Source organism: Phalacrocorax aristotelis, chromosome 4, assembly GCF_949628215.1.
Source record: "Phalacrocorax aristotelis chromosome 4, bGulAri2.1, whole genome shotgun sequence".
Lineage (NCBI taxonomy): Eukaryota > Metazoa > Chordata > Aves > Suliformes > Phalacrocoracidae > Phalacrocorax > Phalacrocorax aristotelis.
The window spans coordinates 18,624,625-18,637,899 of record NC_134279.1 but is presented as its reverse complement, the minus strand read 5'-3'; the positions used below and the strand labels follow the sequence as shown (position 1 = coordinate 18,637,899).

The 13,275-nt window shown below is 40.1% G+C and overlaps 1 protein-coding gene across 4 annotated transcripts in view; it reads left to right on the top strand.

Moving 5' to 3' along the window:
• The window catches only part of SMAD1 (SMAD family member 1), a 49,417-nt gene extending 38,061 nt beyond the window's left edge, over positions 1-11,356 (top strand). For all 4 annotated transcript variants that reach the window (XM_075090467.1, XM_075090466.1, XM_075090465.1 and 1 more), the window contains exons 4-7: positions 1,514-1,630; positions 5,491-5,712; positions 7,796-8,052; positions 9,944-11,356. In XM_075090467.1, coding sequence (XP_074946568.1) covers positions 1,514-1,630; positions 5,491-5,712; positions 7,796-8,052; positions 9,944-10,087 — 740 coding nt within the window. In that variant the 3' untranslated portion in view covers positions 10,088-11,356. The remainder of the gene's footprint in view (positions 1-1,513; positions 1,631-5,490; positions 5,713-7,795; positions 8,053-9,943) is intronic.
• Positions 11,357-13,275: the final 1,919 nt, after the last annotated feature.

Genomic DNA, 13,275 nt, shown 5'->3' with positions numbered 1-13,275 from the left:
AAAAAAAAAAAAGCAAAGCAGTTATCCAGAGATCTTAAAAATTTTCTAGATACTGCCTAATTTTTTGCCTGTAGCCTTACAATCTTGTTTCCCTAACTGTGCATCGCTAGCATCATGTTTGCACACACATTTAAGGCTTAGTAAAACATGATGCTTAAACTCCAGTGCAGACTGTTAAGCTTTTAATGCAGTCCTGTTGTCATCTCTGTCTTTCTCTGCTGTTCCCTCGCCCAACTGAGGGTATCCAAATAAAGGAATTAGCTACATACCTGCCAGCGTTAGATGTAAAGCTCTCAGCAGAATATCTCCTAAACCATAAGCAGTTAATAGATTTCATTAACATGTGTTTTGTTTGGGTTGGGTTTTTTTTTTAAGACAACACAAACACAACACGAAAAAGCCCCCCCCAAGCCAAAACCAACAAAAAGAAAAAAACCACCCACAAGTGCCCAAAACTTACAAAGCTGTGGTATGATTCTTCTGTGTTTTGTTGATGTTAATTTGGTTTTCAGGGTTTTAGAGTGATTATTTGCTGTGGTAGTTTGCAATCCATGCTCTCAGTAATGCAAGTAAATCTGGGATGAACAGCAGCCGTGTTCACCAGAGGTAGCACAGTGGTAGTCTAATCTCAGCTTTTGCAGCAAAAGCTTGCAGGATCAGGCAAGTGTTTCTCTGTTTTGCATGTACCTCTGTGCAGTTGATTTGGAGGATTGTCCTCTGGTGTGTTGGGAGATGGTGACATTGGCAACTTCCCGTAGCTTCTAAGCAGCTGTTTGGGAAGCTTTCCCAGAAGTGAAATAGGCAGCTGAAGGGCAACATGAGTACCTGGCTGGGACGCTTCAAACAGGGCTGAAAGCAGCATATTAGTGAGTACAGCCGTTGTGCATGGGCTAGTTTTACACGAGTGATTCAGTCCTGAAGAGGGCAGTACAGCCAGTAAGAGACACTGACGGATTCCAGACCAGATGGCTACTTCTGTAGAGTTTAGGTTCCTGAACACTACCTACTGTTCCCAGTCTAGGGAAATAGAGCTAATACTTCACAATGGCAATAATAAGGTCCTGAATATATCTGGGATGTTTGCATACTTTGCTGATAGAATCATGTTGGAAATAAAAAAAATTCAGACTCAAAGTTTTCTGCTCCAACTTCTGTTCACATTTACCATATTCGATATCTACTTCCAGTCTGGTCCTCAGACCTCTTTGTGCCTTGATGTCTATATGGCACTTCCAACCTGCAAAAAATGTGGGATGTAAACATAGCTGAGCCTTCTTTTGTGGCTTGATGGGGAGAAGTGACTTGTTTTTATTGCAGTGGTGCTTAATATGCAAAGTAATTCTTTGCTTTCCTGATTCAAGGTCCATGATTGCTTTCTCAGATTTCTGGTGGGTGGAAGTTTACAGCTGAGTCAGGCTGGAAGCATTTCCAGGCTAAAACTGTTTATGTGGGTATGTATATATACTTTAAAGAGAGGAAGGGACTCTCATATCTCTGACTTTTCTATATTTAGCTGATACTCCGCCTCCTGCTTACCTGCCTCCAGAAGATCAGATGACACACGATACCTCCCAGCCAATGGATACCAGCATGATGGCACCTGCAATTCCTCCTGACATACACAGAGGAGGTAAAAACACTTCCTTCTCATTTTCTGCTTCACTCCTTAAGAGGAAAGTGTGTTCAGAACTTACTTCTAGTAACTGAGTTTTAATTTTTGATATATGTTGTTTATGGAAATTTTTAGCTGTAAAAAAGGAAAAAAAACCCAGCCATATGATTTTTTTCTGTTGTTGTAAGGGATGAAATAGTATATTTGGGGATAAAAATTTATAAATGTAAATAGTTAGAACAAGAAGCTATCACATGACTCTCTTTAAAAATGTAAAATATATGGGGTTTATTACTTTCTTACTCCCAACCAACTCAAGGACCACAGTAATTTTGTGTTTTGTATCTGGAACTTCCACTAATCACCAAACGGAAAGAATTCCTGTGATGCCATACATTTCTGCATGTGATGCTGAAATTATGTGTGCAAGGAGAGGCATCTCTCTCTCTTTTATGATAATATTGATTTATTAGAACAATGCAGTTAATGCTATATAAAGCCTACTGAATTGTGGATGACAGTAAATGTGGTCAAGTATAGCTCACCAAGCAAAGCCTTGATCAGAGGATGGATGCTAATAACTGTCAGTTGCGTAAACGCCCAGAGATGTTTTACATGGGCAACTGGAGTACTTGTACTGTCTCAGACGTAAAAATACATCTCCTAAAATTGTCTTTTTTATTATGTTTTTGTCCTAAATTCTAAACCTCAGTCCTTAAAGGGTAAGCTCTGCTTTTATTAGTTTACTCTTCTCCTGGTCATAAAGGCATTTGAGGTTTTTTTTGTATTTTGTGTTGTTCCACCTTCTCTTCACATTTTGGTTCCATCTTTGAGTCATGCAGCGATAGCACTTGGTTCAGAATTCAGAGCTGTCTGCCTGAGGTGCAGCATTGCTACAGACTTCAAAATCTGTATTTAAAAAATCCTGTTGCTTTATGTACTATGACACAGACATCTTTTTACACATTGCTTTTTAAAGCCTTTGCAGCCAGCCGTGACTGCTGAGTAAAGGATTTAGTGCATTCATCACATTGTGAGAAATAGCCCCTTTAGAGAACACATAAGCTTACGCAGTTGTGGCCCATGCCAAGAAAGAGCAGCAAGCTGGATGCTATGCCAGAATGATTATCAAGATCACAAGCGTATGAACAATTTAACTGTTGTTTGATTATTTTTTTTTCTTAACTTGTTTCGTTGCTAAGCTTAATGTCTGGTTTCAGGAAGTATATTTGCACACTCAGAACAATGTGGATAGCTTTTGTGCTAACCTATTTACTCTCTGCATGGAATGAGTTTTTCATGCGATAAACGCCATTTGTAGCGTTTCCACTTCTCACTGATCCAGTACACTCTGCATGTATGTATGGTTTTTGCTGGCCCAAAGTACATTTATGAATGTTTATGCCTAACTATGGGCCTTTGCATCTTTGTCCTCTCAAAATATACACAAGTACTGTAGAATTCCTCTATTATATGGGAGTTGATAAAGAGGAAAGGGTTTACATTTTTCTTCTTGCTTTTTAACATTCAACCATTTCAAAATAAAAACTGTCTCTATTAGTATTTTTCCCTCCTAGTAGTTTTAATACAATGGATTTTCATCTCTGTCCTTTCATTCAAAAAACAAAAACAAAAAACCACCAAGCCACCTTACTTCTGTGTACCTTCATATGTTTTGTTATTTGCATACGTATGCTGTAGTTGCACTACTTTTACAACCTGTAGCAGATTTATTTTTTTAAAGAGTTTTTACTGTGAACTTACTGCAGCATTTTTGTTGCAAACTTTTTAGAAGCATGTTCTTCATGGTGATTTGTTAGTCTTACGAGATTTGATTTAACAAGCTGCATCCTGTCAATGAAGCTGGGTAATTTCCATTGTTGGCCCATGCTGGGAATAGAGAGACTAAACGCACCTGCTCTGCATGACTTAAAGCAAATGTAAGGAAGTTAGTATGAAATCTGTGTGAGAGAGATATGATTCATTCTGTAAGAATGGCCAGCTGGCAAGATTTCTTCCTGACTTTGAGAACTGGGGCAAAGCTGCAGCTTTGATAATTGCTGGCATCTTCATGGGAATTAAAAGTGTAGCAACCTCTTACTAATAATTAATGACTGTTTTTTAGTAGGTTTTTTACAGTAACGTGAAAGGATAGAAAATGCTAGGGTGTCAGGAAAGATTAGCTCCTTTTTACTGTTGTTTTAAGCAAGTTATTAGTCAGCAATAGACACTATGCGCCAAAGTTTTGCACGGTGATGTAGGATGCGTTATCCTGCCTTTGATTATTTGCTGCCTTTTGTACCTGCTGTGTACCGCTGGTTTGGGGGAGGGGGGATGGGACTTTTTGGTTTTTGTTTTGCACGTGTCAGAAAACTCACAGCGGTATGATCTGTGAACAGAGGAAAATACGAACGCTGGTCTTAGTTGGCTGATTTCAGTAAAGACTTGGGGCTGGGAGAAGAAAACCTCTGGCCAGAGAAACAAGTTTTTCCATAATACTAGTCTGATTTTCATTTTAGCACTTTGACCTGTACTTGGAGCTTTAATCTGCAAAGTTGGTATCTCAGCAGCAAGCCCAACTGTGCTCGGCTTAGCAGTGAAATAGCCTCCTTCATTTAAAAGAAACCACATAAAGCAACCACATCCCTTCGCTAGCCTCCTTTTATTTGGAGGCAGTTTAATAATTTGTAGCTGTATTTGGCACTTGAAAGAATGCGCACTGGGTGGAGATATCTGAAGAAGCCTATGCTGTTGTTGGACACGCACTGGGAAACTTTTTTTGGTAAAGACCTTTGGCATCATCTGGAGAAACTGTTCCCCGTGCATAGTCACAAGTGTTACCTCAAGTCTTTCATGTGTTTCTAGAGCTTGATGGGTAGAAGTTGTGAACCAGAAATTTCCTGTTGGTATTTTGGACAATTCCCAGATCCAGTTAGGAGCTGCTGCAGAGGAGTTTCTTGTTACCATACTCTGGAAAACCATGTTCTGAGAAATCCTTGCTGTTACTCAACAAGTAATTCTTTTGGTGGTGAACAGTTGCAGATTTTGCATTTGGTAGCACTTGATGAGTAAAAGGTTCTTAATAAATAATATCTTCCTTCATTTCATCTGCTGTTCAGCCCAGCATAATTGTTAGGATCCTGTGATTTATGCCCTTGTTCAGCCTCTGATCCCAAACAGTAGAGTTCATATTGAAGGTGTGCTTCATGCATGTTCTGCAGGCAAACGTCAATTCTTCTTAGTTTTTGAAGTCTCCTACCCTTCCCCCAAGAAGCCCAGAGACAGATTTTTGCATGCCCTGAATGCTGAAAGATGGATCTGCTGACAGTATATTTAAGCTACCTTGGTACCCAAAGTTACAAATGTCTTCTGTAATTGTGAGATGCTGTTTCTCCCTGTGCTATACAACTTTGCAGCAAGCACAGAGGTGACTTGTAATTTGGTAGCGGAGTAAAATGAACTGAAGTAGAAGTTCATTTACTAAATTGGAAAGAAAGCTGAGCTGTATAATTGCAGCCTTCCTCTGCTGTCTGGGTCTGCACCATAGCATGTTGTAGAAAATGCGGTAGGAATATTGGGGCACTCCTTGCTATGTGCCTAGGAGCTTTCTGCGCTTTGCTGTTTATATCTATTGCCAGCCTTTGTCTCTTGCGAGTCTTGTGCAAGTAAAGTTGAGGTGAAATTATTCTATTGTATGTGTGTGGCTATGAAAAGTTCAAAAATAACTGAAGATAGAAGAGCGTTCATCTAGCTGCAATTGCTTATCTGGTTCATCTTTCAGTGATCTTCAGCCAAAATCTGCAGGTTTATGGATCTTTACATCTCAAGCCTGTATTCCAGCACCGTTAGATTGTAACGTTTCCATTGTTGCTTTACAGATGTTCAGGCAGTTGCTTATGAAGAGCCGAAGCACTGGTGCTCCATTGTCTACTATGAGCTGAATAATCGTGTTGGGGAGGCATTCCACGCTTCTTCTACCAGCATCCTGGTGGATGGCTTCACTGATCCTTCAAACAACAAGAACAGATTTTGCCTGGGGCTGCTCTCGAATGTTAACCGCAATTCTACCATCGAGAACACTAGGCGGCATATTGGCAAAGGTGCGTTTGGGATCTTTGCATCTCTTTTTGGGAAGTTTTGGGACACACACACACACACAGGGACACACAAACGTTTCCCCTAGACATGACAACCTGGGCCACTTGCCTCAAGGGCAGGCTGGTCTTCCCAAGTACATGCGATAAATGCTTCTGTTGGTAAATACATAATTTTCTGGCCAGGTCTTATAAGCCAAGTATTGTTCTTACCTGGTGTTTAATTACAGGAAGCTTTTACCCTTAATCAATTTTTAATTGCCTGAAGGCTTTTATAATCTTAATTAGAATGAGAGCTTAAGGCAGTTTGTCTAATGAAATTTCCTTGATTATTGGTGTATATGGAAATCCAAATTACAGTTCTTGGCACCAAATTCTTAGCTAGCCTTAGTTCCAACATAAATTAGCTATCCTAACATGTATTTAGAGAGACAACCTGCTAAAACAGTTTTTCCAAATGCATTTTTCACAGCTGGTGATTCTTTCAGTGGGAATTTTGTGCTTCTCTTCCATGGCTGTGACAGTGTCCTGCAGTAGAGGAAAAGCTTCTGGTTTACGTCTCCCTTAATACAGTCCTCTTTTCTGAGAACTCGCCTATAATGCAAATGACAGGCAACACTGCTGTTGCCCCCTGCAATGGGGCATTCCTGCCAGACAATTTTTTCAGGTGTTTACGTTATTAGTAAACTCTAAATTTTTTCTGAGACAGTTCAGGGTTCAGCATGCCCTAGCAGTGGGGTGTATGTTTTAAGTACCAATTAACGAAGTATCCTCCTTCTTGGAGGAGGAGGCAAGAATTGAAACTGAAGAGAACTGTCAGGTCTTCAAGTTTGAGCCCTCGATCTGGAGAGCTTTTCTCTACATGAGGACTTGGCAAGCTCTCAGCAATACACCACACCTGTGCTGTGCTGCTCAAGTCCTAATACTTCTTCCTTCTTTTCCTCCCCATCCATCTTACCAAGTATCAGGATATTTATTTAACACCTCATTCATTTCCCTGTTAAAAGTAACCCAGCTGCAAGTAGAGTTCTGCTGAAGCACTTAACTGCATATGTACTGAAGCAGAGTGTGGAAGAGACAAGGATGCTGTTGAAGAAGTAAATGTGTACAACTAACGATGACGTAGAACTGTTAGTCTTTGAGGAAGGAGGACTAAATCCCAAACTTGAAGACATAGCCATAAATGTTTTAGCAGATCAGGTGGGAGTATGTATGTGCCCACACAGGTACATGCGTAGTCAGCGGCAAAATCTTACGTGACAGAGCACAGTCAAGGCTTTCTGACTGGACTTCAGTTTTTAAAATCTGTGTGTTCACTTCTCTGACTCTTGACATTGTGGGAGGTGAAAGGTTTAAATGGCAAATAATCAATTTTTAAACACAAAAGGCATATTTCTTGCTTTCTCAAAGCCTTTGGAATTGAGTCCTACTGAGCAAATCTCCACAAAGGTTCCCTGTATGTTGCTGTTCTGGGGCTTGCTGCCATCAGTGGCAGGTGAGGGAGCAGGCGGTAGAAGGGTAAAGGACTTCAAAATTGGTGTGTACCCTCATTTGACAGATACATCTGAGGAATATAAGGGCCATTTTCTTTTTTCAGCTTTCTAGATTTAAAGCGAGCTGAAAAAACACATGCTACCCAAAATAGCATTCAGGACTTTTCCAGAGAATCCAGCTTGGGGCTGCTTTAGTACCTACAAATTATGCAGTAGGTTTCTACTCTCTCCTCTTGCATTCCCAATTATTGTTTTCCATAAACATAATGAAAAAAAGTTCTAGTGGTCAAGCCATCCAGCGTACTGCATCGAAAGTACTGCAGTGCTTGCTAGTTTGTCATTGAATATACAACATGTTAAAATGCAGGAATTACTGAATTCCCTTATACATGCATACATACATACCCTCCTTTCAAATTGCCTACTGGTGAAACAGAAAAGTAAAAATGAAATTTGAAGTCGGATGGATGATGGTCTGGTATGCAATTAATGTTAATCTCTTTAAGCAGAAACATATCTCTGTGGAAACAGAGCATGAGAAACAGATACACAGTGTGAATTCGTCGAACCTCCTTATGTCAACCTTTTCCTCCCAGGTGTTCATCTCTATTATGTTGGTGGGGAAGTGTATGCTGAATGTCTTAGCGACAGCAGTATTTTTGTGCAAAGTCGGAACTGCAACTACCATCATGGGTTCCATCCCACCACGGTCTGCAAAATCCCCAGTGGCTGCAGTTTGAAGATTTTCAATAATCAAGAGTTTGCTCAGCTTTTGGCTCAGTCAGTGAACCATGGCTTTGAGACAGTGTATGAGCTTACTAAGATGTGCACTCTCCGTATGAGTTTTGTAAAGGTATGTGAAAATTTGCTTGCAATTATTTTGTAAGCAAAATAATTTTTTTTTTCTTAATGTGGTGATTTTGAATGGTCCAGTGCCTCCCTCCATTGACCTGTTAATAGCTGCTGAATTTTAAGCATGGAATAATGTTTGCTAAGTGTAAGACAGATCTTAATGAAATGAAGTTGTCTTTGTGGACAAAAATCAATCTGATGCACATACCTTGAAAGCTTCAGGTGACTTGCAGAAGGTGTTTCTTCACATAAGTCTATAGTCACTTGTGAAGAGTTTCTGTCATGTCTGTTAACTATTCTAATTTCATTGAATTGCCTCTTGTAAATTTTTAGTGTTTCAGTTGAATTCTTGTATTCAGTATGTGTATAGATTCTGTGCATATATGTATAGAATTATTTGTATAATTACTCTGGAATTATGGGGCTTGTCTCTTTAATTTTGTGGGATATGGCAAGATACAGTACAAGTGAGTTTTGAAAAGAATTGAGTCATTAATTACTTGGCCTAAAAGTGGAAAAGCCACCAGTTCTTTATGTAGCATCAGCTTTTGCCCCGTTTTTTGCCCATTGTTACAGTCTGTGCCATCTCTTGCTCTGTAAGAGGCCCAGCTGAACTTCATGCTCCTGTTCCTGGGTGGTATTTTTGGAGAGTTGAGCTGGGACCGCAGTGTAAGTAGTGGTTATGGGAGTGTAGATAGCATAATCCCCTAAATCTGTCTCAACCAGCAGCTCCTGAATTAGGAGCCTCAGTAATTGTTTAGAGTAATATACATGCCTTTCTATTCTAAGAGGGCACGCGCGGTCAAGATTCGTGATGTGGCTGAGAGTGTCAACATAGGTACTGATAGAAAAGGGCTGGTCACATGTATGAAAGTAGTCAAATGGAGATGGTAAAAGGCTGAAGGGCTGCTCTTGGTAGGAGGATAGAAACTTTCAGATGTGTTAGGACAGGGGTTCCTGAAACGGTATAGGTTGTTCATAGCTCTGTATCCTATAGAGTTGTACAGCAGTGTTGCCTGACCAGTCGCACAGGACCTTCTGCGTATTGGATGTTGCACTGCACAGCGTTTAAAGCTGCTGCCGCCTGTGTTGGAAGTTGGGTAATCCCTTGGGTTAATGTAGAGCAGAGCAAACTGTACCTGCGGCTATCTTAGTCTCGTCTCCAGGCCTGCCCCAAAAATGGTTCGCTTACAAAATGATTTTGAATCCTGTTTAAATATCTGCTTATATCTTTGTTAATTACTGTAACTGAATCAAGTATAAGCTGAAACAAAACCCGTGCTGTCTTGACTTGAGAAATAGCTTGCTGGGGAATGACAGTGCCCTCTTTCTCCAAAGAGAAGTGTTCCTGACTTAGTGCTCGGTTTATTGTGTCCTTCGTGCAAATGATGCTTTGGTTCTTATCAGACAGATGCCTCACCTCCCGTTCCATAATGTCAGTCTATGACCTCATTTTTTAATTTCTTGATCTGTTTGGCAGCGTTTCCCCCCAGTTTATTCTATTTTTGGTCTTGACAGAGAAGATTTGATTATCCCCCTCTTCAGAGACTTTACTGGGACACCATGCAGCTGGCAGTGAGGTATGGGGGGAATTTTGCACTGCCACAGGTTATGTCTTTAAGAATTTAAAGACTTCCAAGAGATCAAGGGATCTAAAAAAATGACACTTCCCCCAGATTTACTTCGTTTTTTGTTTTTTTTTTAACTTCAGATTTGTTTGTTGAAACGGAATAATAGTTGGTGCATCAAGGGTCTTATAATGCTGATGATAACTGTTGAAAGCTAGAGTATTTTCGTAAGAAAGATGATTGAAGTATGCTTCTCACATATTTGATATTATAAAATAAGGTGATTTTTTTTTTTTCTTTTCCCACTTACAATTCTGTTTCCAGGGTTGGGGAGCTGAATATCATCGCCAAGATGTGACGAGCACTCCATGCTGGATAGAGATACATCTTCATGGTCCCCTTCAGTGGCTGGATAAAGTACTTACTCAGATGGGCTCTCCTCATAATCCTATTTCTTCAGTGTCTTAAAAGGTCCCAAGCTCCCACATTTTGGAAACAATTGAGCCTTGCATGTACTTGAAGGACGTATGAGTCAGACACACACTTCACCCCCCTCTTCCCCCCCCACCCCGAACTGGCAACAGCTGAATAAGAGCCATGAAAATACTTGACTTCTGTGACCAACTGTTGGATTCAGGAAAAAAAAAAACAAACCAACAACCCCAAACCCCTTTGACATACTGTTGGTATCAAGAATTTTAGTTTACATTGTAATGTACTATTGCAAAGTTGATTTGCAGGGCTTAGTGCAACGGGCACGACCGAGCCAAAACTACAGTCTGTCGGACCGAGTTCCCGAAGGATCTTCCTGTAGCTGGCACTCTGAGATTCTCTTTCTTCCTTACGTTCAGCGCTTGCTGTTTCCCCCTGTGTCCTCTGGGGCTAAGAGCCGATGTTGGTGAAGTCTGCTTTTTGCGGGCTCTCTGCAGTACATTTTAAAACCATTTGTCTAAGTGGATGGTTGCTGTTCTCTTTAAAAGAAAAAAAAAGTCATAAGGTTTAACCTCAATAACTGTTTAATAATCTTTGAAATTGTGTCCTGACCATACTGCTGTAAGAATGTTAGGTATGTTTTTTGCTAAATATATGTACGGTGTATTTGAAAGTTTAGAAATTAATTAGATTTAGACCATAAAGGAATTAGGAATATTTGAATGGGGGGAGGTGGGAGCGGGAAGGGAAAATGACAACTGAAATGTAGAATATATTGTAAACATAGCTTGTTAGTTTAAACTGAGGTCTGAGTTTTGCTGTGCATTTCATTTTTATAGCGGCTTCATCTTGTTAATTCTGACTATTTTTGCCTCTTCGTTTTCCCCCAAAACAATTGCGCAGCTGGTTAATTCTTTTACCTGTGAAGAGGACAAAATGATTTATTCCTGCAGTTTGAAGACTGCAGCTCTATGTATTTCAAGACAAAATTGTACAGAGTGCTCTCTAACTATTGAGCAGTTTTATACAGTTTATGTAACAGAAGCAGGCTTTTAATTTTGTAAGAGAATCTTGTTTTGCCAAACCTAGTAACTGTTAATTGTTTGGAGGACTTCAAAATCCCTGCGTGGGTCTATTGCAAACTTTTAAAAAATATATATTTTTATTTTTTTTAACTGCTTGGTTTATTTTCTTCTCTTTGATCTTTTATATTCATGTAAGCTGTAGTACTTTAAGTACCTTTATTCCAAAACTAGTGGGTCCTCTTTACTGGAAGTTTTGAATAAAACCTGTTGTTACTGCTTATGTTTGATTAAACCCTTGTCTTGTCCACTTTTTAGTAGACTCTTAACAAACCAGATAAAGATATGGTGTTGGAGGAGGAGCAACTAGAAATGAAGATACACTGAGCTTAGGCATTTATGATTAGTACAGGTTAGTAACCCTACTAAACTCAGTATATGAGAAAAGTAAGTACTCTAGAAAGATTTCTTAACCAGGCAAGATCAGAATGGATGCAGTAACACTGAAGAATCCTAGCCGCTTGGTTAAATTTCTGTGAGATTTCAACATACGCTGTCTGTATGAGAAGAAATTTTGCTCAGGTTGCACCATCAGCAGGCTCTCGCTGCTCCTTGCCATGTTTGTGGTGAAGAGCCTCCATGCTCCCTTCCCCACACCTCTCTGCCTTTGCTCTGGGGAGTGAGGTGTGGGAAGGACTGGCCCTCTGCAGCTGCAAAGTGTCTGCTGAGTGCTGGGATGACGGAGTTTGAGAGACTGGGGGTTGACTGGAGATCCAGTGCCTGTGCCTGGCTATAATGGACCATGCAGCGCAACAGGAGCATGAGGGAAAGCTGAGCAGCAGAGATGAATGTGTGTTCAGCCAGATGTATGCGTGCGTATGTCACTGTAGGGAGTAATAGCCCTTTTTGGAGAATGAGTCAATCCCATCTTTGAAAAAAGAAAAGTTAATTCCATTGCTTGGTTCAATATACATTTTTAAAACTAACCCTTTTTCCCCTGCTAAGGGGAGAAAAAAAAATCCTTAATGGTCAAGGTCCCTCTCTAGGAGAACTTGGTTAGTGACTTTTTGATATCTGTAAGTTCCAAGAAAGGATTTTTGTTTTGTTTTGGTTTTTTTTTAATTCAGCTTAACATATTTTTCATAAAGAAGCAGTCAAAGCACAAATATAAGTCTTAAAAATAAGTAAAATTTAAAGATAACCAAAAAGAGAAAGAATGCTGTTTGCTGTTCAGTCACTGTTTTTTCCATCTTCAGCCCCTGCTCCATTAACTCCCAGTTTCCTTCCTTTTGTTGGAATGCAGCACTGAGGTAGTGACTTTTTTCTTTTTATCAGTGCTGTAACCATCCATCATGCAAGTCTTAAGAGTGTTTCTATTTGGATATTTTCATATTTGGCTGATCTTGTGCAAGTTTGGGTAAACTTTGAAATAGCTTTGGAGTAGAAAAAGACAGTTTTATGTTGTGACTGCTTTTTTTATGTCAATGTCTTGTATATTTTGGGCTGTAATGCCTCTCTGGTTTTCCTAAACAGGGATTAAACTCAGAAAATACTAGCTCTGTAGTGTCTCAGAAACTTTCAGTGGTAATACTTCTGCAGGGTCCCAGTTTTTGTAAGTTCCTTCTGTTGTGAATTTGTCTATGCTGTTGATACTGTTGAGGTGCACTATACATAATCTTTTCTTTGTCTGTAATCCAGCTTTTTGTTTGTGGTGAGGAGACATTAGGTGTAAGGAAAAAGTGTACCTTCATGTGATGGCGCAGAGTATCCCAGCTGCACTTCATTAAATAAGCTGAGTGGATTGGAGTAGCACCTGAGACTAATAGCCAGAAAAATAGGAGGTAGGACAGAAGTTACCTTGGAGGAGGCAGCTGCTAGCCTGAGGTTCTTGGGAAGACTTTTGGAGTATCTTTGAGAAGTTTTCTTACTGATTTGCCCCACTTCAGATAGTTGGAGTCAGAAAGCTGGAAAAGACACAGGACAAGACAGAAGGAAAAGAGTTTCTTGCTGACCTGTCACAGAGCAAAGGATGATGAGAGTTAGACGCTCGGAGAGAGCCTACAATGTCAACTCTATAACCAGGTGAGTCCCTGCTGCCTATTTTGCTTTATTTCACTCTAGTTTCCTGGGTCTACTCTTCTGAACAACAGAGTTAAACACAGAAGACACTCCTTCAAGGTGAAAAGCCAAGATGGTCCCTGT